Raw genomic sequence first — 22,373 nt, forward strand, 5'->3', positions numbered from 1 at the left:
GCACAAGTGAATTTCCTTACAACACGGAATTCTAAACAACGGCAGCCTGGTATTTGGACTGCCCTTCTTTGGAACCATTAGGACTTGGCCCGATTCTTCAGAAAAGGAAACGCGTGGATTAGAGGGTATAAGAAGGAGTCCTTTGGTGTGCTTTGTGAAGAGGACCAAGCGGCTGCTTTCCCGTCATGGTTAGGTCGTCCCCCTCTTATCCTGATCCAGAACGCAGGTGGCTGACCACTGTACGAGTTGCAGCTGAGCACTGGGACGGTTCTTCCAGTGAGGTCGTTGGCTGCTTGACGGATGAATGCGCTTTGGCATAGCTAATTGCTGTTCACTGGAATCTGAAAAATGGTGGAAGGTTCCACCGAGATTTGAACTCGGATCGCTGGATTCAAAGTCCAGAGTGCTAACCATTACACCATGGAACCGCGGCGCGCATTCTCTGTACCGTCCGTGCCGAAGGGCAGTAGGGTCAGCTTCTGTTACAAAAGGTTTCTTTGTGCCGGGTTTTCTGCTTGTAGATCTATTTTAAACAAGACCTGCGTATTGAAGCACCCGCGGCGGAGGGACCAAGAACACACTTGCGACCAAGGTGAAATCCCCGGAGCGGCTTCACGATAGCATATTTTCTTGCTGCCACAAAGCACGGCACCGGCTTCTTTTACGTTCAGTCATTTCGTATAGGGACTTTATATGGCCCATTCAAATGGGCTCAACAAATATCAGAGTCAAACATCTGCACCTTTCTCCTTGGGGGTCACAGGTGTAGAGTGTTTTCGAGTGATTTCCAACAGCAAGACTTCTCTATAAAAGCGGGGTTAGAATTTGCAGTGTGGCTTTTCATGAAATCTTGGGCTGCTTTGGATCTATGCCTGGCAAGCTTAAGATGTGGGCAGCATGGCGGGAAATCAGCAAATAAAGAGGCGACAATGGCAGAATACCTTCTTTGCTTCTGTGTACAGGCAGCATTAAGCGTGGCGTTTCATTAATCTTGGCCTGGATTGGAGCCATGCCTCGCAACCTTAAGACTTTGCAGCGTGGCAGGAAATGAACAAATTTTGAGCTGAGAATGTCAGGGTGAAGAAAGGCGCAACTCGTCCTTTGCTCAAAGTTGGCACCGATGCCTAATCATGAGATGATACACGCAAACAAAAGTCGAAATACCAGCTAAAAGTGAAGGGCCGCACGGGTGCAAACGCCGGCTTCCGCACAGAGGCCACCTTGCGTGGCGTTCAGGCCGGTTAGCTCAGTTGGTTAGAGCGTGGTGCTAATAACGCCAAGGTCGCGGGTTTGATCCCCGTACGGGCCATGCTGCCTCTTTGCCTTTCTTAACCTATTTCTCGTTGCTCAACCGAACTGCCGTCGTAACTTTGGGTCAATGCATGGGCTCCAGAAGAATTGCCTTTTTTTACGGAGTTCTTTTGTCAGCCACTTCACAACCTTTTGTTTTCAGGAAAGCTGTTACATGTAAAGTGACAGTTCCTTTTTCAGGTTTGAAATGAGCTTCGGTGGGAATTACCTGGACTTGTGCTGCAAAAGGCAGTCTGAAGGGTGAGCCCCTATCACGCACCTCTCTGGCTTCAAGAAGGCTTACTATCCCAAGAAGCAGAAAAGTCCTAGCCGAGGGGAAGAGCCTTTGGAGTAGTATAAGCACAGGAGGCTCACGCAGGGATGCAGGCGGCTGACCACGGCTCATTGGCAAGGCCTTTCTTTCGGCATCGGTACGTACGTTTCATTTACAGTGTGCACGGATTTCTGCAGTGGCGAAAGCAAGCCAGCTCTGCCTGTGTAAAACCGAGGCAGGTTCCACCGAGATTTGAACTCGGATCGCTGGATTCAGAGTCCAGAGTGCTAACCATTACACCATGGAACCAAGACATGCAGAAGGCTGCCCTGCAGCAGCGTGGCAAGCGCAAATCGTTGTAAAAAAAATCTTCCAAGATAGGACCAATCTTCAAACAGGCTTTTTTAAATCTTTTTCTTAAATGTGGAAGTAACACGCAGTTTTTTTGCTTTTTTCCTCAGTCTCGGCCTTTTTTGGAACCACTCTCCATCTTGTCAAGGCAGTGGAGGGTCTTGGGGCTGTGCGAGCGGTTGACCGCTGAAGGAGTTGCTGATTTTGGGAGAGCAGAAGGCAAGGCGGCGGACTGCGAAAAGCCATCCCAGGTTCCACCGAGATTTGAACTCGGATCGCTGGATTCAGAGTCCAGAGTGCTAACCATTACACCATGGAACCAACGCACGATCGGCATGCCTCCGGAAGCGTGAGTGTCGTAGATGGTCGTGCAAACAAATTGGCACAGAAACCATGGAGTTTGGCACAAGTGAATTTCCTTACAACACGGAATTCTAAACAACGGCAGCCTGGTATTTGGACTGCCCTTCTTTGGAACCATTAGGACTTGGCCCGATTCTTCAGAAAAGGAAACGCGTGGATTAGAGGGTATAAGAAGGAGTCCTTTGGTGTGCTTTGTGAAGAGGACCAAGCGGCTGCTTTCCCGTCATGGTTAGGTCGTCCCCCTCTTATCCTGATCCAGAACGCAGGTGGCTGACCACTGTACGAGTTGCAGCTGAGCACTGGGACGGTTCTTCCAGTGAGGTCGTTGGCTGCTTGACGGATGAATGCGCTTTGGCATAGCTAATTGCTGTTCACTGGAATCTGAAAAATGGTGGAAGGTTCCACCGAGATTTGAACTCGGATCGCTGGATTCAAAGTCCAGAGTGCTAAGCATTACACCATGGAACCGCGGCGCGCATTCTCTGTACCGTCCGTGCCGAAGGGCAGTAGGGTCAGCTTCTGTTACAAAAGGTTTCTTTGTGCCGGGTTTTCTGCTTGTAGATCTATTTTAAACAAGACCTGCGTATTGAAGCACCCGCGGCGGAGGGACCAAGAACACACTTGCGACCAAGGTGAAATCCCCGGAGCGGCTTCACGATAGCATATTTTCTTGCTGCCACAAAGCACGGCACCGGCTTCTTTTACGTTCAGTCATTTCGTATAGGGACTTTATATGGCCCATTCAAATGGGCTCAACAAATATCAGAGTCAAACATCTGCACCTTTCTCCTTGGGGGTCACAGGTGTAGAGTGTTTTCGAGTGATTTCCAACAGCAAGACTTCTCTATAAAAGCGGGGTTAGAATTTGCAGTGTGGCTTTTCATGAAATCTTGGGCTGCTTTGGATCTATGCCTGGCAAGCTTAAGATGTGGGCAGCATGGTGGGAAATCAGCAAATAAAGAGGCGACAATGGCAGAATACCTTCTTTGCTTCTGTGTACAGGCAGCATTAACCGTGGCGTTTCATTAATCTTGGCCTGGATTGGAGCCATGCCTCGCAACCTTAAGACTTTGCAGCGTGGCAGGAAATGAACAAATTTTGAGCTGAGAATGTCAGGGTGAAGAAAGGCGCAACTCGTCCTTTGCTCAAAGTTGGCACCGATGCCTAATCATGAGATGATACACGCAAACAAAAGTCGAAATACCAGCTAAAAGTGAAGGGCCGCACGGGTGCAAACGCCGGCTTCCGCACAGAGGCCACCTTGCGTGGCTTTCAGGCCGGTTAGCTCAGTTGGTTAGAGCGTGGTGCTAATAACGCCAAGGTCGCGGGTTCGATCCCCGTACGGGCCACGCTGCCTCTTTGCCTTTCTTAACCTATTTCTCGTTGCTCAACCGAACTGCCGTCGTAACTTTGGGTCAATGCATGGGCTCCAGAAGAATTGCCTTTTTTTACGGAGTTCTTTTGTCAGCCACTTCACAACCTTTTGTTTTCAGGAAAGCTGTTACATGTAAAGTGACAGTTCCTTTTTCAGGTTTGAAATGAGCTTCGGTGGGAATTACCTGGACTTGTGCTGCAAAAGGCAGTCTGAAGGGTGAGCCCCTATCACGCACCTCTCTGGCTTCAAGAAGGCTTACTATCCCAAGAAGCAGAAAAGTCCTAGCCGAGGGGAAGAGCCTTTGGAGTAGTATAAGCACAGGAGGCTCACGCAGGGATGCAGGCGGCTGACCACGGCTCATTGGCAAGGCCTTTCTTTCGGCATCGGTACGTACGTTTCACTTACAGTGTGCACGGATTTCTGCAGTGGCGAAAGCAAGCCAGCTCTGCCTGTGTAAAACCGAGGCAGGTTCCACCGAGATTTGAACTCGGATCGCTGGATTCAGAGTCCAGAGTGCTAACCATTACACCATGGAACCAAGACATGCAGAAGGCTGCCCTGCAGCAGCGTGGCAAGCGCAAATCGTTGTAAAAAAAATCTTCCAAGATAGGACCAATCTTCAAACAGGCTTTTTTAAATCTTTTTCTTAAATGTGGAAGTAACACGCAGTTTTTTTGCTTTTTTCCTCAGTCTCGGCCTTTTTTGGAACCACTCTCCAACTTGTCAAGGCAGTGGAGGGTCTTGGGGCTGTGCGAGCGGTCGACCGCTGAAGGAGTTGCTGATTTTGGGAGAGCAGAAGGCAAGGCGGCGGACTGCGAAAAGCCATCCCAGGTTCCACCGAGATTTGAACTCGGATCGCTGGATTCAGAGTCCAGAGTGCTAACCATTACACCATGGAACCAACGCACGATTGGCATGCCTCCGGAAGCGTGAGTGTCGTAGATGGTCGTGCAAACAAATTGGCACAGAAACCATGGAGTTTGGCACAAGTGAATTTCCTTACAACACGGAATTCTAAACAACGGCAGCCTGGTATTTGGACTGCCCTTCTTTGGAACCATTAGGACTTGGCCCGATTCTTCAGAAAAGGAAACGCGTGGATTAGAGGGTATAAGAAGGAGTCCTTTGGTGTGCTTTGTGAAGAGGACCAAGCGGCTGCTTTCCCGTCATGGTTAGGTCGTCCCCCTCTTATCCTGATCCAGAACGCAGGTGGCTGACCACTGTACGAGTTGCAGCTGAGCACTGGGACGGTTCTTCCAGTGAGGTCGTTGGCTGCTTGACGGATGAATGCGCTTTGGCATAGCTAATTGCTGTTCACTGGAATCTGAAAAATGGTGGAAGGTTCCACCGAGATTTGAACTCGGATCGCTGGATTCAAAGTCCAGAGTGCTAACCATTACACCATGGAACCACGGCGCGCATTCTCTGTACCGTCCGTGCTGAAGGGCAGTAGGGTCAGCTTCTGTTACAAAAGGTTTCTTTGTGCCGGGTTTTCTGCTTGTAGATCTATTTTAAACAAGACCTGCGTATTGAAGCACCCGCGGCGGAGGGACCAAGAACACACTTGCGACCAAGGTGAAATCCCCGGAGCGGCTTCACGATAGCATATTTTCTTGCTGCCACAAAGCACGGCACCGGCTTCTTTTACGTTCAGTCATTTCGTATAGGGACTTTATATGGCCCATTCAAATGGGCTCAACAAATATCAGAGTCAAACATCTGCACCTTTCTCCTTGGGGGTCACAGGTGTAGAGTGTTTTCGAGTGATTTCCAACAGCAAGACTTCTCTATAAAAGCGGGGTTAGAATTTGCAGTGTGGCTTTTCATGAAATCTTGGGCTGCTTTGGATCTATGCCTGGCAAGCTTAAGATGTGGGCAGCATGGCGGGAAATCAGCAAATAAAGAGGCGACAATGGCAGAATACCTTCTTTGCTTCTGTGTACAGGCAGCATTAAGCGTGGCGTTTCATTAATCTTGGCCTGGATTGGAGCCATGCCTCGCAACCTTAAGACTTTGCAGCGTGGCAGGAAATGAACAAATTTTGAGCTGAGAATGTCAGGGTGAAGAAAGGCGCAACTCGTCCTTTGCTCAAAGTTGGCACCGATGCCTAATCATGAGATGATACACGCAAACAAAAGTCGAAATACCAGCTAAAAGTGAAGGGCCGCACGGGTGCAAACGCCGGCTTCCGCACAGAGGCCACCTTGCGTGGCTTTCAGGCCGGTTAGCTCAGCTGGTTAGAGCGTGGTGCTAATAACGCCAAGGTCGCGGGTTCGATCCCCGTACGGGCCACGCTGCCTCTTTGCCTTTCTTAACCTATTTCTCGTTGCTCAACCGAACTGCCGTCGTAACTTTGGGTCAATGCATGGGCTCCAGAAGAATTGCCTTTTTTTACGGAGTTCTTTTGTCAGCCACTTCACAACCTTTTGTTTTCAGGAAAGCTGTTACATGTAAAGTGACAGTTCCTTTTTCAGGTTTGAAATGAGCTTCGGTGGGAATTACCTGGACTTGTGCTGCAAAAGGCAGTCTGAAGGGTGAGCCCCTATCACGCACCTCTCTGGCTTCAAGAAGGCTTACTATCCCAAGAAGCAGAAAAGTCCTAGCCGAGGGGAAGAGCCTTTGGAGTAGTATAAGCACAGGAGGCTCACGCAGGGATGCAGGCGGCTGACCACGGCTCATTGGCAAGGCCTTTCTTTCGGCATCGGTACGTACGTTTCACTTACAGTGTGCACGGATTTCTGCAGTGGCGAAAGCAAGCCAGCTCTGCCTGTGTAAAACCAAGGCAGGTTCCACCGAGATTTGAACTCGGATCGCTGGATTCAGAGTCCAGAGTGCTAACCATTACACCATGGAACCAAGACATGCAGAAGGCTGCCCTGCAGCAGCGTGGCAAGCGCATATCGTTGTAAAAAAAATCTTCCAAGATAGGACCAATCTTCAAACAGGCTTTTTAAAATCTTTTTCTTAAATGTGGAAGTAACATGCAGTTTTTTTGCTTTATTCCTCAGTCTCTGCCTTTTTTGGAACCACTCTCCATCTTGTCAAGGCTGTGGAGGGTCTTGGGGCTGTGCGAGCGGTCGACCGCTGAAGGAGTTGCTGATTTTGGGAGAGCAGAAGGCAAGGCGGCGGACTGCGAAAAGCCATCCCAGGTTCCACCGAGATTTGAACTCGGATCGCTGGATTCAGAGTCCAGAGTGCTAACCATTACACCATGGAACCAACGCACGATCGGCATGCCTCCGGAAGCGTGAGTGTCGTAGATGGTCGTGCAAACAAATTGGCACAGAAACCATGGAGTTTGGCACAAGTGAATTTCCTTACAACACGGAATTCTAAACAACGGCAGCCTGGTATTTGGACTGCCCTTCTTTGGAACCATTAGGACTTGGCCCGATTCTTTAGAAAAGGAAACGCGTGGATTAGAGGGTATAAGAAGGAGTCCTTTGGTGTACTTTGTGAAGAGGACCAAGCGGCTGCTTTCCCGTCATGGTTAGGTCGTCCCCCTCTTATCCTGATCCAGAACGCAGGTGGCTGACCACTGTACGAGTTGCAGCTGAGCACTGGGACGGCTCTTCCAGTGAGGTCGTTGGCTGCTTGACGGATGAATGCGCTTTGGCATAGCTAATTGCTGTTCACTGGAATCTGAAAAATGGTGGAAGGTTCCACCGAGATTTGAACTCGGATCGCTGGATTCAAAGTCCAGAGTGCTAACCATTACACCATAGAAACGCGGCGCGCATTCTCTGTACCGTACGCATATTTTCTTGCTGCCACAAAGCACGGCACCGGCTTCTTTTACGTTCAGTCATTTCGTATAGGGACTTTATATGGCCCATTCAAATGGGCTCAACAAATATCAGAGTCAAACATCTGCACCTTTCTCCTTGGGGGTCACAGGTGTAGAGTGTTTTCGAGTGATTTCCAACAGCAAGACTTCTCTATAAAAGCGGGGTTAGAATTTGCAGTGTGGCTTTTCATGAAATCTTGGGCTGCTTTGGATCTATGCCTGGCAAGCTTAAGATGTGGGCAGCATGGCGGGAAATCAGCAAATAAAGAGGCGACAATGGCAGAATACCTTCTTTGCTTCTGTGTACAGGCAGCATTAAGCGTGGCGTTTCATTAATCTTGGCCTGGATTGGAGCCATGCCTCGCAACCTTAAGACTTTGCAGCGTGGCAGGAAGTGAACAAATTTTGAGCTGAGAATGTCAGGGTGAAGAAAGGCGCAACTCGTCCTTTGCTCTAAGTTGGCACCGATGCCTAATCATGAGATGATACACGCAAACAAAAGTCAAAATACCAGCTAAAAGTGAAGGGCCGCACGGGTGCAAACGCCGGCTTCCGCACAGAGGCCACCTTGCGTGGCTTTCAGGCCGGTTAGCTCAGTTGGTTAGAGCGTGGTGCTAATAACGCCAAGGTCGCGGGTTCGATCCCCGTACGGGCCATGCTGCCTCTTTGCCTTTCTTAACCTATTTCTCGTTGCTCAACCGAACTGCCGTCGTAACTTTGGGTCAATGCATGGTGCAGGAGCGAGGAATTATGGGGATTTTGTTTACAGAGCTCAGTGTTTTTTTTGCCTTTAAACTTTTGATCATCTGAATAGGCAAAATATGGGATACTTAAGGGCACTATGGAGAGAACTTTATTAGCCTTTCCTTTAAACACCAGGAGGTCCATTTATCAAAATTCTCATGTTAATGGTTTTCGAGGTTTTGGAAACCACAAGTGATTCATTAAAACAGTCTTTAAAAAGCCTTTAAAAAAAAGTGGATCAATAAAAGTGGAATACAATATGAAAAACACAAATCTCTCACATTTTTCAACAAATAGAGCATCCGAAAAATCGGAAAACTTCTGATACCCTGAAGCAATGAAAGATCCTTCAGTTGGAAAGGAGAAAAAATGGCAATACCCAAGACGTCAATGCTTTTGCAGTGACGCAGTAGGAGGAAGAAAAAACACCTATTGATTTTAATGCATTTGGATTGAGAAAAAACATAAGAAAAAAATGCCCTTTGACTTTATCGTATTTGGAGTGAGAAAAAAAAGTTGCACTTGGAAAAAAGTTGTGCATCTTGCAAATTTTTTACTATTATGTGTATTTCTCAGTAGCAGCGCAATTTTTTTGGTGAAGCAAAATGGGACGGATTTGCTCATTACTACTTCAGCTTCAGCTTTTAGATGACATAATTAATGGCAATATAAAAATCAGAAAATGAACGTAAACTGCCAAACCGCTAAGTGAGACAATGAGTAAGTTTACATCAATTCAGTTTTTGGGCCTAGATCCCCCTTTTGCCACCGATATGCAACATAGGATCAAATGCAAGCTACTGTTTTATAACTACTGAGAAAAGGGAAATTGCTTAAAAAAACCTTTAATTATGTGCCTAAAATGGACTCTATGGGAGATGGTCTGTAATTTGGAGCTTTAACAGGTTCCCAGATAAGGGGCCCCATACTTGTATATAAAAACAACACAAAGGAAAAATGTTCACAACTAAATAGGATTTTAATTGTTTTAGTTTATTATATTATCAGTGGAAAGTGACGCAAGTATTATATACAGCTTGTGGGCCATTGTAAAAGTAACCTATTAACCAGAAACATACAAAAATGACACATGTACAGAAAAAAATGGTAATACTGTCAATAAAGTTTACTAAGGGACAGATTTATTAACATTCTGATTTTCATGGTTTTAGAGGTTTTTGAAACCACGACAAATCTCAATTCTACTAAAACCACAAATGTCAAGTCATTTAGATCCAAATTGAAAAAGCCTGAACAAATGGAAATGTGGAACAAAAGGAAAAGAACACAAAAACCACAATTCTTTGTGTTTTTTTCATTTTTTCACAAATCTCCCTGGACCTTTAAATGAAAAAAAAAAACCCTAAAAGGCCAAATTAAATACAGACACAATTTGCCTAGGACAACCCCCATTGGAAGCTACATGATCTTGACAGCTTTTAGATGGCAAAGTTTTAAATAAGTGGTTTTTATTGGTTTGTGCTTAATAAATCATAAAAAAAATAGTTTCTTTTTCACAAAAAAATCAGGTTTTAGCTGAAAAAAACACAAAATACTAACGTTAGTAAATCTGCCCCTTTGTGTGGTTGAAACTGTGTCTAATATGGAGCAATAACGCAAAAGAATAACTAAAACCAACTGCCATTGTGGTTATACTTGTAACCATTAAAAAAACTGTCATATCTTGTTGTATCCAAGTACCAAACTCAATACTGTGCAGGACAGAAACTGTAATAGAAACAGAAAAGTAAGGCATTTTATAATAAACTTCAATGATCTCAAAAAATGTATCGGAAAAAAAAACTTTGTCTTTAAAAAAAAAAGATTTATCAAAGCTCAAAGTATCTTTTCCCTTTGAAATGTAATGGTTTTCCTGCACATTGGATTTGTATTACAGTTATGGAATGACTACAATAAAACAATGCTCTAGCTCATTTATAAAGATTTGCCACCTTTCTCTTGTATTAGCCAAACATTCATTTGCAAGGATGCTCCAAATTCAGTCAGTCAGATGACTTGTCAAAAGTTTTTGCCAGTGTTTATCACAACACAAGCCTATAGGGAACTTCTGAAAGTTTTTTCCCATCTTTTCACTCAGAAGACAAAGCTATAAAAGGATAATAAAAGGAAAATATATTTTTCCCACTGGTGATAACATTGAAAATTAAGGTTTTATTAACTTCCATAAAGTATAGAAAAAAGGAAAAAAAATTCTCAGAAAAAAGGCCTCCTGGTATCTGAATGCCTAACTATATGTGAGCCCTTTCTGCCCAATCTATTAATCTATTTGCTCAAGGAAAAGAATCATTAATAAAGTAAAGAGCTCCTCCAATTTGCACCTAATAAAAATGTATTGAAAGCAAGTTTTATTTAGTTTTTTTTCTAAATGATAGATACATTCTATTGCTTCTGTTAAGAACATTTTATTGTATATCTCATCATTTTGAGCTCAACTTTAAATGTATTTCTAAGGGTGAAGACACACTAGGCTACTAGTAGCAGCTACTTTTCACAGCTACAAAACACCAGGAAATATCCTGCCATAGACAATACTCAGAATTGCCTGTGCTAAAACACACTTTAGACAGTTATCAGTAAATGATCAGCATTGTCTTTTTAGTAGCCCCAAGTAGCTGCTACTAGTAGCTCTGTGTGTCTTCACCCTACATGGGGCAATATAATAAAAGTACTTACTATATGGTCTGTTTTCAACTCGAGTAAAATAACTCGATGTATGAAAATACATCTGCCTATTCTTTTAATTAAAAAAAAACACATTTTCTTTTATAAAACAGTAACATAGAATTGTTTTGCTTTCACACTTATGAAGCCTTCTGAGAACTTTTGCAATTTACATTGTTTTTCTAAGATATTATCTAGGCAGGCTTTGAGTAGAACAGCTGTATGAAAGCCCAGAGGGTCAGCAGCCCTAACTGAGTATGCTCTTAAGCACTTCCTGTGTTCAGTTAACCCTCAGCTGCTCATTTTTATGGGCCTACTTTTTTATTCTGTGTAAAATAAAATTCGCCTAATAAGCTGTGTTAAATAAATGGTGAATTTTTATTTTACACCAGATTTGACATAAAATTTGACGCCACTTGACCTTGTGTAAGTTCCTTTGAGAAAAGAATGCAAAAAAATTTTTTTTATGTGTAAATTGTGCTCAGGGAGGCGCCCCAAGTCTGAAACCTTTGCTATAGCACAGTTTACCTGAAACTTGATAGGTTTTCTCATACAGACACATTTAACACCATTTCTCAAATTATAATAAATGTATACATTTCTTCTTTAATTGAGAGCTGTATCCAGATAAGGAGAAACAAAATCTTGATTTATTGGTATATTTTTACCTTTCCACAATGGTCACTGCCTTCTGTTATTTTTGTGCATGCACTATTAATCTCCCCCTGCTGACCTTGAGTTTGTTACCTTTGATACTATTAAGATACAGTAAACATATAAACAAACTGAACTGCTGATAATTCACAGTCTACTGGCTGCTGCTTTCATGATGTAGCAAAGGAAGAGGCAAGTGGCTTGCAAACCTAGTGTCTCCAAGGCAATGAGATGCTAGAGTTCCTATTGGACTGACGGAGCATAAAAATGATAATATACGCTTCATCTCATGGAAATAAGAATCTTAACAGCATATGTGCCAAGAACCAAAAGTTTGTGATTTACTGTATAGCAGGTATAAATAATAGTGGGGAGGGATGCGGTGACATGTGACACATACAGCAGCACAGTATGCATTTTACCTTAAAAATCAAGTGTGTTTTTGTACCCTGTAACTTTAGCTTCTAGAACTAATACACCTTTCCAACATCTGACATTAGATCTGGGTGACTATTTTCCAAACTAGGAATACATAAATTGTTGCATTTACCACAGACCCTATTATATATTGCATCAACATTCATGGGTACAGGCATGTCAGTTTGGGGACCACTTGACTAGTAATATACCTGCAGTTGTCAAGTCTTAGCACAGCATTCTTAAACAATGACTTCTCATACCAAACTCCACTGTAACAGCACATAAATTTAAACCACTTTTCTAAAGTTAAAGTGCTTGATGCAAAGCATCCCACCTTCCTTTATCACAAAAAACAGTACATTATTTTACGCACTTGTAGCCAGAATCAAAAATGTAGAATAACATTTACCCCTCGTCTCTGACTCACTCATTCGAGTTTACAGAACATCCCTTGCCATTATTTGCTATAGCTCCTGATGTTTCTCATTTTGGAACTGCCACATGCATGCTTCTCACAATAGAGCTGCTTATAGGTCTTGTTAAATTAGGCCACTCAGAAGAAAATCTACTTTCCAAATAAGTAAGGTTCCAGAGGCAGTTAAAAATTTAACTTTTAGGCAAATTAAATTGTAACCAATAAATGGGTTGTATGTCTGTTCACTAAAGCAGACATTCCCTAAAACTAAACATACAGCAAGTCTAGTTTGCCATATATCCTTGAGTCTCAGGCCATGGGCACACAAAGCTCTGCATCTCTCAAGATGAGGGAAACAGATTCACTTGCTTTCCCAGCTCAGTTTATCTGCATTGAGTGCAGGTGCACAGAGCGCGGTGGAGGTTGGGCTGAAAAACGCGAAAGCAGGCACTCTGCTTCATGTACCTGCACTCAGATGGAAGCTGTACTATTCAATGCAGATAAGCGGAGCTGCAGAAGGGAGTGGATCCACTTCTCTCAGCCTGCAGAATGCACACAGGCAGAGAGAAGCTGGGCAAATGCTTTGTATTTCCATGGCCTTAAGGCAAAAGAACTTGGGCTTTCAGTGCACTTTGTCTGGTGATTGTTGCATGGAACACAACAATCAATGTGTAGGCCCAGGCAATTGCCTTCAAGTACAGTGTGATGGGATTTTAGTCATTTTGTTATCTTTAAACCACTTACTGAGGGATATATCACATGGTGCTTTGCTAGCCATGGTGCTCCCAAGAAAAAGTGGGACAGTCAAAACACCACTGACTGGTAGAGAGGAAAAAAAACCACCGAGGTGTTTAAAAAGCACCTGTACATACATTTGGCCGATATGAAAGCAAAGACAATTAAATTGGCACCGCAGCCACACGCTGGAATGCATGCATACATTTTTAAAAAGAAATTTATGGCAATGGCACATAAGGCAATTTTGATTGCTTTTTTGTTGCCCTGTGGTTTGCAGCTTGTTGGGCAGGGGATTACTTGAAATCTCCTCTCCATTCACATACATTCAATATATGATACAACAATTTCCATTTACCTAAGAACTGATTATTGCTGCTGCATTAGATATTCAGAGGGAAAGAACAGTGAATTTTGCAGTTAAACATTCAGATAAACATTATATATTATTGTTTGTTATTGTTAACCCAATGGGCAGCTTATAGTTTGGCCACAAAACATGGTCCCCTGTAAAGAACCCTATTGGTGCCAGCAAATGTACCATGAGCTCCCATGTCCCAATTTGTGCCCAAATTAATTTGTTGTTGAGATTGTGGATCAATAGTAAATAGTCCTCAATATTTTTGTTGTTCCTGCACTACATTTCATCTGTTCAGTAAATGAATGAACATAGTTAGCAAATAAGCTACCTGTACAACCTGTAGATAGGACAACAGATATCATTCGGACACACTACTCTTAACATCATTAAAGAAAATGTTTCCCTAAGAAATGATTTGCTTGTTTATGTATTAAATTATAAGTACATTCAACTGTAGAGACAGAAATTGTTAATCCTGGCAACATGAATGTTCTGTGGTGCTTTCATATCTTCAGAAGCTTTTGTATGAATTTAAATGAATGGAAATGAAGAATTTTTGCTTATTTTGCTGCACCATAATCACTTGCTGTCCCTTTAGGGTGAAGATGCACAGGGCGGTTTATCAGTGTGACATTTTAAAAAGTTGCGTGCGACATTTGCATTGTGCGGCTACAAATCACCACCTGTGTTTTCACTCTTAGCAGAACTAAAATTTGGGCCTTTTGGCATAAAGTGTCAATGATCCTTGTTAGCTGTTTGGATATATTTGCCTGCAATGTACTGATGCAGGGGTCCCCTGGAGCTACCACCTCCACAAAGAAGGTGACAGTTTCACTCTTCCCACAGTGCTCTTCATACTTGCGCTTAAAGAATTGGATAAAGGCATCATTTTGATACCTAGAAGCAGAAATGAGATAGACTAATGACAATTTAGTGCAACTGAGCCTTAAAAATCTGGTTAGCAACTAAATGCAGCTCCAGCAAGTAGTTATACTGAACAATGCATGTTTTTACTATAAAATTATAGAAAAAATTACGTTAAAAAAAAAAAATCAAAGTTGTCATAATTTATAAACTTTGCTGCCACCTTCTTTGACAACATCATAAAACGTAATCTTTTTTTAACACCCTGACAGAAGAAAAGTTCAATAAGAAGACTGTTACTGCTCTAGTGAAGTTAAAAAATCTATGCAATATCTGACCAATGTGTCAGGGGGAACTGGACAAGCAGGGTCAGACTGGGATGCCGGGGCACTGGGAAAAAACCTGGTCAGACCAGTCCCGACCCCTGTCGCCGATCCCCCGGCCGATCCCTCCCCTCGCATGTCTCTTACTCATGCTCAGGGGAGGACGTCAGCTGGGTGGCGAGGGCCCCTGCGGGGGGTTGGGGGGAGCAGGGGAAGCGGCCCTGCACCCCCAAATCCGACCCTGTGGACAAGGGAAGTAGCTTCGACCTCATAGAAAATAAACATAATAAAAACCAATACAAAAGGCTATACAGACTATAATTTAAATACTCAACCAACCTGGCCTCTGATACTCAATACCATAAAATGCTGAGAGCCTCTTTCTCAAAAAATTAAAGTAAGCCATAATTAAATATAAAAACATAATAAATATGGAATGATTACTCCACAAACCCATCATCCCTCTTAAAGAAAAACAAAGAGGAAAAAAAAAAACTTTGGTCTTGCCATGTTTAAAAAAAAAAAAAAAAAAAAAAAATAATAATTATAAATAAGCTGTAATTCCTTATTGCAGAATAAAAAAAACAATAAAACAATTTTCCTTGCTGGTTTCAATTACAGTCTGAAATAAACGTTGTCATTATTACATTAATGTTCTAAATAGTTTAGAGGTGGACAGAAATGTTCATTGTTATTGCTGGATACTGCATAGCTTTACCTCTCTCTAATGGGGCAAATTGAAATTTTTTTTATCAACTTTCCGAGTTCCCTTGTCTTTAATGTTGACTCTTAGATGAACACACAAGTTCTGACACAATCATGCACAAACAAACTGTGCAGTACTAAGGCATTTTTGCACACGCACAAATATTTCAATACTTGCTTAGTCCCACCTCTCTTTCTGGTGGGCCTATTTATTAAGCTATGTATTAACACTTTACACACTGCCATCTGAATACAAGACAAAGATATGGAAAAGCAAGTTATACACCCTTGTAATAAATGTTGCTTCAGAGAAGTCTAAAATGTGTATTTTAAAAGAAATATTAACATGGAAAAAGCTGCTTTGACCATTGCAGTTATTCAAAGTCTTTCTGTACTTATTTCCTGCCTGAATTTGTCCCTTTAAGTTACATCAGGCCAGACTTTGTAATAGAGCAAGTCAGTGATGGGAACAGATGGAGTAAATCATGCCCTAACTGTAATATGCAGTTTGATCAATAAAATTTTAAACACTGCTTGATAAATAGGCCTCTAAATATTATTTATATCTAAATATAATATGCTCATTTGTCTAGATAGCCAAATAAGGGGATGTTTGCCTGATCTGGCCATCAGGTCAACAACTGGATAACTGAAGCTGCTACAGACCCTTTAGGAAAGTAACACATCAATGGGCCGATCCATTTTTTCACCCACCTAGATTTCAAATGCTGCCAGAAAGTTATTTGTCAATCGGTTTTCCCTCATTTATGGCCCAATAAGCTACAGCTTGGTCTGGAGTGGCCAAGTCAGCAGCACATTGGCGTGTACGAACACATTTAATTACCCCTGTGACTAAAACTGATAAATGTTTGATGACTAAGGAAACATTGTATACTTAAAAATGATGTTTGAGTAATGGTTCTGTTTGCTTGATAAGAAAATTAGAAAATAACCAATATGGCTATAAGTTATAAAGGATATTTCATCAGATAGATTAGTTATTAGAAAATATGAGAAGATAAAAAGATTAAAAAGAAATCACAACACAGAGATATATGGGAAAAGTAGATGCTACTGTTAGGACTTATTACAAATCTGGTCATAGTGCATACAGACAGAAATCTTTTCATCTTTGCTTTGTTTAATGCACATCCCCACTGTTACTGAAACCTCCAAGGTTGTCAAATTTTTGTAATTTCAACAACCAATCCATGAAAAAATTAAAAATTAAGCACTTTGTGATTATTTTATAGAATACCAAAATGCCAGTCTCCGGTGCAGTACATTCCCTTATCAATGCTATTGATCATGCCAAATTTTTATGTCCAGCATAAAAATGGCTCACACACAGCACAACTAACAAACAGCATGAGATATCATACATTTTTTAAAATATAATTTCAAAATGTCACAGACTTAGGCAATTGTGTCATGGTAACATGATGCGAGTAAAAGTTGTTATCTGAATGGGCTTTGGGAATGCTCCAATGTTGAGCTGCAACTTTTGGCTTTGAGGTTTGTGGAGGTGGTTGGGGTTTTTTGTAGGAGTTGCAGCCATTCACAACAGTGGACAAAGTATCATGAACTGCCTTTTCACCATGTTCTTTTGATACACTCAGGACAATTGAAGTAAGAGTTTGCTGAGGACTATCAAGCAATGGATGTGCTACTTGTCTGTTGAGGAAGTCCTGTGTTGTGGCAAGAGACACTTGGACTGGAGTAAAAGTCTTTATCACTTGGCAAGGAAAGAACTGTACTGGTAATGATGGTGAAGAGCTAGTTCGAGCATTGACAGATTCCTGAAGATCAGGACTATTTATAAGCAAGGTTGGCACACTTCCCAAAGGCCCTCGATGGCAAGACATGATGGGTTTTACATGTGTAAGCATTTCTGTTTCTTTTCTTCTTTCCATTGACAAATCCAGTGCATTACAGATGCTAGCCTGGCATTCGTCACTTTTCAACACGATAAAACTTAAGTCTGTTGGACATGGTGGCCACTCTCCCTGCTCTACATCAGATGCATTATCATATTCAGAAGCAATGGAAGGGCGCCTATTACTTTCTGCTTCTGGAAGCTGAAGGGAAACAATTTCTCTTGCAACAGTACATACTTCTTTTGTAGTAGGATTATCACATTCTGGCAATAGAGGGGAATCAGTTAGCGAATCACAGGAAGAATTATTTTTGATACTTAACATTTCACTTTCACTTTGAGATGCAGACAATATATCAGCAGGACACTCCCCCAGTTGTAATTCTTCTTTTGGGGCAGTAGTTTCTTCTAAGCCATTGTTTGGTGGCAGTTCTATAGAAGTATATTCAGGCTTTACACCACTGTCTAGTTGTGCACTGTTCTGGCAATCATTTGGAGTCTCCATTATGGAAACATTTGGTGAATAATGGATATCTTCATTTTTAACAGATATTAATGAAATCTCAACACATTCTTCCACCTTAAGTGGTTGAGAGACATTGACTTTACTTACTTCTTTTATATCTTTTTTCATGTCAGGGTGTTGTGGTATACTCTGAGAAACTGCTAAGGGATTTCCAGCAGAAACTTGTTGTTGCTGCTTAGCACCATTTTTGAGAAGATCTGTTTCCTGATGTGTTTCAACATTACTTGCCTCTTCCACAACCATGGGGGTGGGTGTCCCATTATACTGTGAGCTGGATGAGAGGTTTTTAATTTTATCAACAGTGTTTGAGTTATTCTCATTAATATCCATCGGAACTTGTTTGGAGATCTCTGGGGTGTTCTCAAGTGAAACTACCTTCTCTCCATTTGCCTCTTTAGCAGGCTCGACTGGGTGGAGATCAACAGGAATATCTTGTCCCAGAGTCTTTTTTGGGAATTCCTCAGCTTTTCCTATAAAAAAAAACCAAAAAAAGCATAAAATTACCAATACTTTTTTTTCATATTGAATTGTGATAAATTTAGAATCATTGCTGTTAACAAAACTAATGTCCTTGGTCAAATACATAACATGATAAGGTATTGATCGAAGTGAACACTGCTTGCACTTCCAACATATGTGGAAGTAAAGAGACTCATATATTATTTATTTCTCATTTTTTTAGCATATTACTCATCACTAGTTATAGATTTGATTTCCTTTCATTTATTGACACCTTCCGTATACTTAGTTTTCCTGAGCCTCTAATAAGTCTCTAATAAGATTTCCACCAATTCTGTCTATTTTATTGAAACACATAGGGGCTGATTTACTAAGACACGATTTCGAATCCGAATTGGAAAAATTCCAATTGGAAACGAACATTTTGCGACTTTTTCGTATTTTTTGCGATTTTTTCGGCGTCTTTGCGATTTTTGCGAAAAAACGCAAGTTTTTCGTAGCCATTCCGAAAATTGCGCAAAGTCGCGATTTTTTCGTAGCGTTAAAACTTGCGCGCAAAGTCGCGCCTTTTTCATAGTGTTAAAACTTAAAAGGCGCGACTTTTCGCGCAAGTTTTAACGCTACAAAAATCGCGAGTTTGCGCAACTTTCGGAATGGCTACGAAAAACTCGAGTTTTTTCGCAAAAATCGTAAAGACGCCGAAAAAATCGCAAAAAATACGAAAAAATCGCAAAATACCGATCATTACAAAAAAAACGCAATCGGACGCATTCAGCCCGTTCGTGGGTTAGTAAATGTGCCCCATAGTCAAGTATATAACAATATTGTGCAGATATACTGTTTAAGACACTGAAGCACTCCGATTGCTGTTATAGATTCTACGTTCATGGGGAATCAGAAAAATTTTCTTGATGAGAATCAAGTTTATCTATAAATTCTAATTACTTCATAATGAACATGAATCCATTTTTAGATTAATAAATGTAATTTTCTTGAACCTCAACTATGGAACATGATCCATTTCAACATTCGTTTGAGAACCAACTTGGGAACATCTTGAATGATGCATTCCAGTTGTTTACAAATAGTTACTTTCTTTCTTACAGTTGGACTGAAAGTGGCTCATGTAAGGGATACTGTATATCCGCAAATAATTAAGAAAGTAATAAAACTTATATTACACTCTATATTAACATTTTATCTTAATAATAGTAATATTCCCTCTACACATCTACCTGGAGGAGGAAGTTCAAGTTTCATCTTGCGAAGTTCAGCCATTGACGTCTGTAATTGCTCAACCACAATATCATCATCATAGCTTAGAGATCGAGCAATCTTCTCCTGAAGAAACTCCCGCAAGTCCTCCATAGGCATCTTAAGCAGACGTTCTGCAAACAGATTTGTGAAGGTAAAGAAAAGGTTTTGGTCATTATTATACTGGTTAACCTCCATTAGAAGAATTAAAGTACTTTGTAATTAATTAACCTTATTTATTCCCTTATTTTCTATGACAAAGGAGATCCCTCTTTAATCACACCCCCCAGGTCTGTACTGGCAGCCTGAAACATGTGCAGAGTAAATGAAAGATGAGCCATTTATGCAATCACTGAGTCTTGCAGCTGAATTCCTAACCCCCCCCTCCCCCATAGTTTTCAGCTGTTGGGGGACAAAGGAAGCTGTAGTTAACAGTTGTAGGGTCACAGGTTTGACCTATATATTGTTTATATAATTCCTGCCACATAACACCTGTTGACATAGAATTCAGGGTAATAACCAGTTGTTCAATATACCGAGTCAAAAAGACCAGGGTATGGATCACTTAAAAATGCTTGTAACTAGTCACTAAACTTAGTAGTATCAGAAACATGCTGATACTACTGGAAACATCTATTATATCCATAAGTTCAAAGATATTTGAAATACAATATCAGTCATATCTATGATTACATGCCAATATCACATACTTTTGTGTAACTTAAGAATGGTGTAAGCCATGGCCGGAAGTACTCGTTCGCCCTCCAGTATATAGATATCCCAGAGCCTCAGGGTAAGGGTAAATGGTGTCTGGAAATAAGAATAGAGGATATTACTAAAGACACTTAAAAAGTAAAAATGGAAGGTAAACCGATTAAGACAATGAATGGAAGACATTACTTAAGACACTAATTAGGGGCAGATTTATCAAAATGTGAGTTTAGAGCTTAATACATAAAAACTAATTCAACCCACATTCTATTTATTCCTATGGGATTTTTAGAGCGTATTTATCAAATGGTGAATTCTAACTTTTACCCATTTATAAATACAATTCTAAAAATCCCATAGGGATGAATAGAATGTGGATGAGTTTTATGTATTAAGCTCTAAACTCACATTTTGATAAACCTGACCCTTAGTCTATAGAACACTTCAACCCCTTAGTCTATAGAACACATATCAACCTAAATGCTTTCCATTATGTAATATAAGGGCTCTGGCACACGGGGAGATTAGTCGCCCGCGGCAAAACTCCCTGTTCGCGGGCGACTAATCTCCCCGAGTTGCCTTCCCCTGCCATCCCACCGGCGACATGTAAGTCCTAAGGTGCAGCGTTTGTTATAGTTCTTATCACCTATAGCAACCAAGCACATTTCCAAGTCACCTGTTTAACAGTAAACAGAATGGTTTTCTGCTTGGAAAGTGAGGAAAGGGGATGAGAGCCCTGAAGGGCAGCTGCTGAATTTTGTTTAACACAAAGGGCCTTGGATTTAATTTCCCTCACATAGCTGGCTGGAAATACGGTCTGAATTTATCAGTATGTGTCCAAATAAAATATACACTTGAGAAACTGGGGGACATAAGGTATACTGAAACTAATTACTTTTATTTATGTAAAATGTTCCATGATAGAATTTCCTCCACCAACAAAGTTGCCTATGCTACACACAACAAACCTTGTCAACCTTTTTGCACACAGGACAGAAGTCCATTGTCAATGCTCCATGTGTCAGGCAGTGAGCTTTTCTTCAATAACACTATGAGCAATGACAGTGTCAGAACAACGGTGTTTTAACAGCTGCTGTTTTCAACACATGGCACCAGTAGTCGAGACATTGCATGTGGCATTAGCCTAAAGCTTCAATGCATATGAATACACTTCAGTGTGCAGACACAAATGGAAATTATACCATTTTCAAAATCAAAGTATTTAGTTTTCTAAATTTTATTCATTGTTTTCAGCCCAAATACAAACACATTTTTCATAATATACTCAATTTAAAGGAAAGTGTATTTCTGTTCTGTAGGAAGAACCATCAGCAAGACAAAAGCACTGATGTTTGTCACTGTAAATCAGTGATCCCCAACCTTTCTTACTCGTGAGCCACAGTCAAATGTAGAAAGACTTGGGGAGCAACACAAGCACCATAAAAAATGATGGGGGTGCCAAATAAGGACTGTGATTGGCTATTTAGTAGCCTCTATGCATAATCTCAGCTTACATGAGGCTTTATTTGGTAGTACATCTTGTGTTTATGCAACCAAAACTTGCCTCCAAGCCAGGAATTTAAAAGAAAACACCTGCTTTGGGGCCACTGGGAGCAACATCCAAGGGGTTGGTGAGTAACATGTTGCTCACGAGCCATTGGTTGGGGATCACTGCTGTAAATTCTCACCCGGTCTAGGAAACACTGCAGAAACCATTTTGTTGTATAAATCCCAGTAGACATGTCTTCTTTGTCCTGTAAAAAAGAATGGCCATTAGCTTGTAATTCACCTCAAAGCATGTCAGCGAATTCAGATATTACTATGACATGTTCCACTTGGCTAAATGAGATACGACAGCTTTTTCTTGACTACAGCTCCCACAATATATTGTATTGTGCACCAAGACTTTTGTGTGAAACAGAATTTTGTACCAGTTTCTTTTAAAAGTACACACACAACTTTAAAAAGTGCTCACAAAAGACATTTTTGTGCACACAGCCAAAAAAAAACATCTCCGTTATTTATCTCTAATATCAATGTAAATAACAGCAGGGGTTTCAGACCATTTTGGGTTTAATATCCATTTGCTCTCCAACCTTTGGTAAGGTTACTCTTGGGGTAGATTTATCAAAATGTAACATCAGAGTTTTCCACAAAAAAAATCACCTACTTTCTATTCATTCCTATGGGATTTTTATAACTGT

The 22,373-nt window shown here is 41.3% G+C and overlaps 1 protein-coding gene and 14 non-coding genes across 15 annotated transcripts in view; 4 read left to right on the top strand and 11 right to left on the bottom strand.

Moving 5' to 3' along the window:
- Positions 1 to 356: 356 nt before the first annotated feature.
- On the bottom strand, positions 357 to 428 carry trnaq-uug. Its single transcript has one exon. It is a non-coding gene; the product is annotated as a tRNA-Gln (tRNA).
- An 807-nt stretch (positions 429 to 1,235) lies between these two features.
- trnai-aau lies at positions 1,236 to 1,309 on the top strand. Its single transcript has one exon. It is a non-coding gene; the product is annotated as a tRNA-Ile (tRNA).
- Positions 1,310 to 1,801: 492 nt separating this feature from the next.
- trnaq-cug lies at positions 1,802 to 1,873 on the bottom strand. The gene has a single exon. It is a non-coding gene; the product is annotated as a tRNA-Gln (tRNA).
- Positions 1,874 to 2,164: 291 nt separating this feature from the next.
- Positions 2,165 to 2,236, bottom strand: trnaq-cug. Its single transcript has one exon. It is a non-coding gene; the product is annotated as a tRNA-Gln (tRNA).
- A 438-nt stretch (positions 2,237 to 2,674) lies between these two features.
- On the bottom strand, positions 2,675 to 2,746 carry trnaq-uug. Its single transcript has one exon. It is a non-coding gene; the product is annotated as a tRNA-Gln (tRNA).
- Positions 2,747 to 3,553: 807 nt separating this feature from the next.
- trnai-aau lies at positions 3,554 to 3,627 on the top strand. Its single transcript has one exon. It is a non-coding gene; the product is annotated as a tRNA-Ile (tRNA).
- Positions 3,628 to 4,119: 492 nt separating this feature from the next.
- Positions 4,120 to 4,191, bottom strand: trnaq-cug. Its single transcript has one exon. It is a non-coding gene; the product is annotated as a tRNA-Gln (tRNA).
- A 291-nt stretch (positions 4,192 to 4,482) lies between these two features.
- trnaq-cug lies at positions 4,483 to 4,554 on the bottom strand. Its single transcript has one exon. It is a non-coding gene; the product is annotated as a tRNA-Gln (tRNA).
- A 438-nt stretch (positions 4,555 to 4,992) lies between these two features.
- Positions 4,993 to 5,064, bottom strand: trnaq-uug. Its single transcript has one exon. It is a non-coding gene; the product is annotated as a tRNA-Gln (tRNA).
- Positions 5,065 to 5,871: 807 nt separating this feature from the next.
- On the top strand, positions 5,872 to 5,945 carry trnai-aau. The gene has a single exon. It is a non-coding gene; the product is annotated as a tRNA-Ile (tRNA).
- A 492-nt stretch (positions 5,946 to 6,437) lies between these two features.
- Positions 6,438 to 6,509, bottom strand: trnaq-cug. The gene has a single exon. It is a non-coding gene; the product is annotated as a tRNA-Gln (tRNA).
- Positions 6,510 to 6,800: 291 nt separating this feature from the next.
- On the bottom strand, positions 6,801 to 6,872 carry trnaq-cug. The gene has a single exon. It is a non-coding gene; the product is annotated as a tRNA-Gln (tRNA).
- Positions 6,873 to 7,310: 438 nt separating this feature from the next.
- trnaq-uug lies at positions 7,311 to 7,382 on the bottom strand. Its single transcript has one exon. It is a non-coding gene; the product is annotated as a tRNA-Gln (tRNA).
- Positions 7,383 to 8,022: 640 nt separating this feature from the next.
- On the top strand, positions 8,023 to 8,096 carry trnai-aau. Its single transcript has one exon. It is a non-coding gene; the product is annotated as a tRNA-Ile (tRNA).
- A 5,522-nt stretch (positions 8,097 to 13,618) lies between these two features.
- The window catches only part of usp6nl2 (USP6 N-terminal-like protein 2), a 56,156-nt gene continuing 47,401 nt past the window's right edge, over positions 13,619 to 22,373 (bottom strand). Inside the window, exons 11-14 of the mRNA XM_031900687.1 lie at positions 21,858 to 21,923; positions 20,169 to 20,268; positions 19,440 to 19,592; positions 13,619 to 18,215 (exon numbers count right to left, since the gene is read on the bottom strand). Coding sequence (XP_031756547.1) covers positions 16,744 to 18,215; positions 19,440 to 19,592; positions 20,169 to 20,268; positions 21,858 to 21,923 — 1,791 coding nt within the window. The 3' untranslated portion in view covers positions 13,619 to 16,743. The remainder of the gene's footprint in view (positions 18,216 to 19,439; positions 19,593 to 20,168; positions 20,269 to 21,857; positions 21,924 to 22,373) is intronic.

This window comes from Xenopus tropicalis, chromosome 4, assembly GCF_000004195.4.
Source record: "Xenopus tropicalis strain Nigerian chromosome 4, UCB_Xtro_10.0, whole genome shotgun sequence".
In the NCBI taxonomy this organism is placed as follows: domain Eukaryota; kingdom Metazoa; phylum Chordata; class Amphibia; order Anura; family Pipidae; genus Xenopus; species Xenopus tropicalis.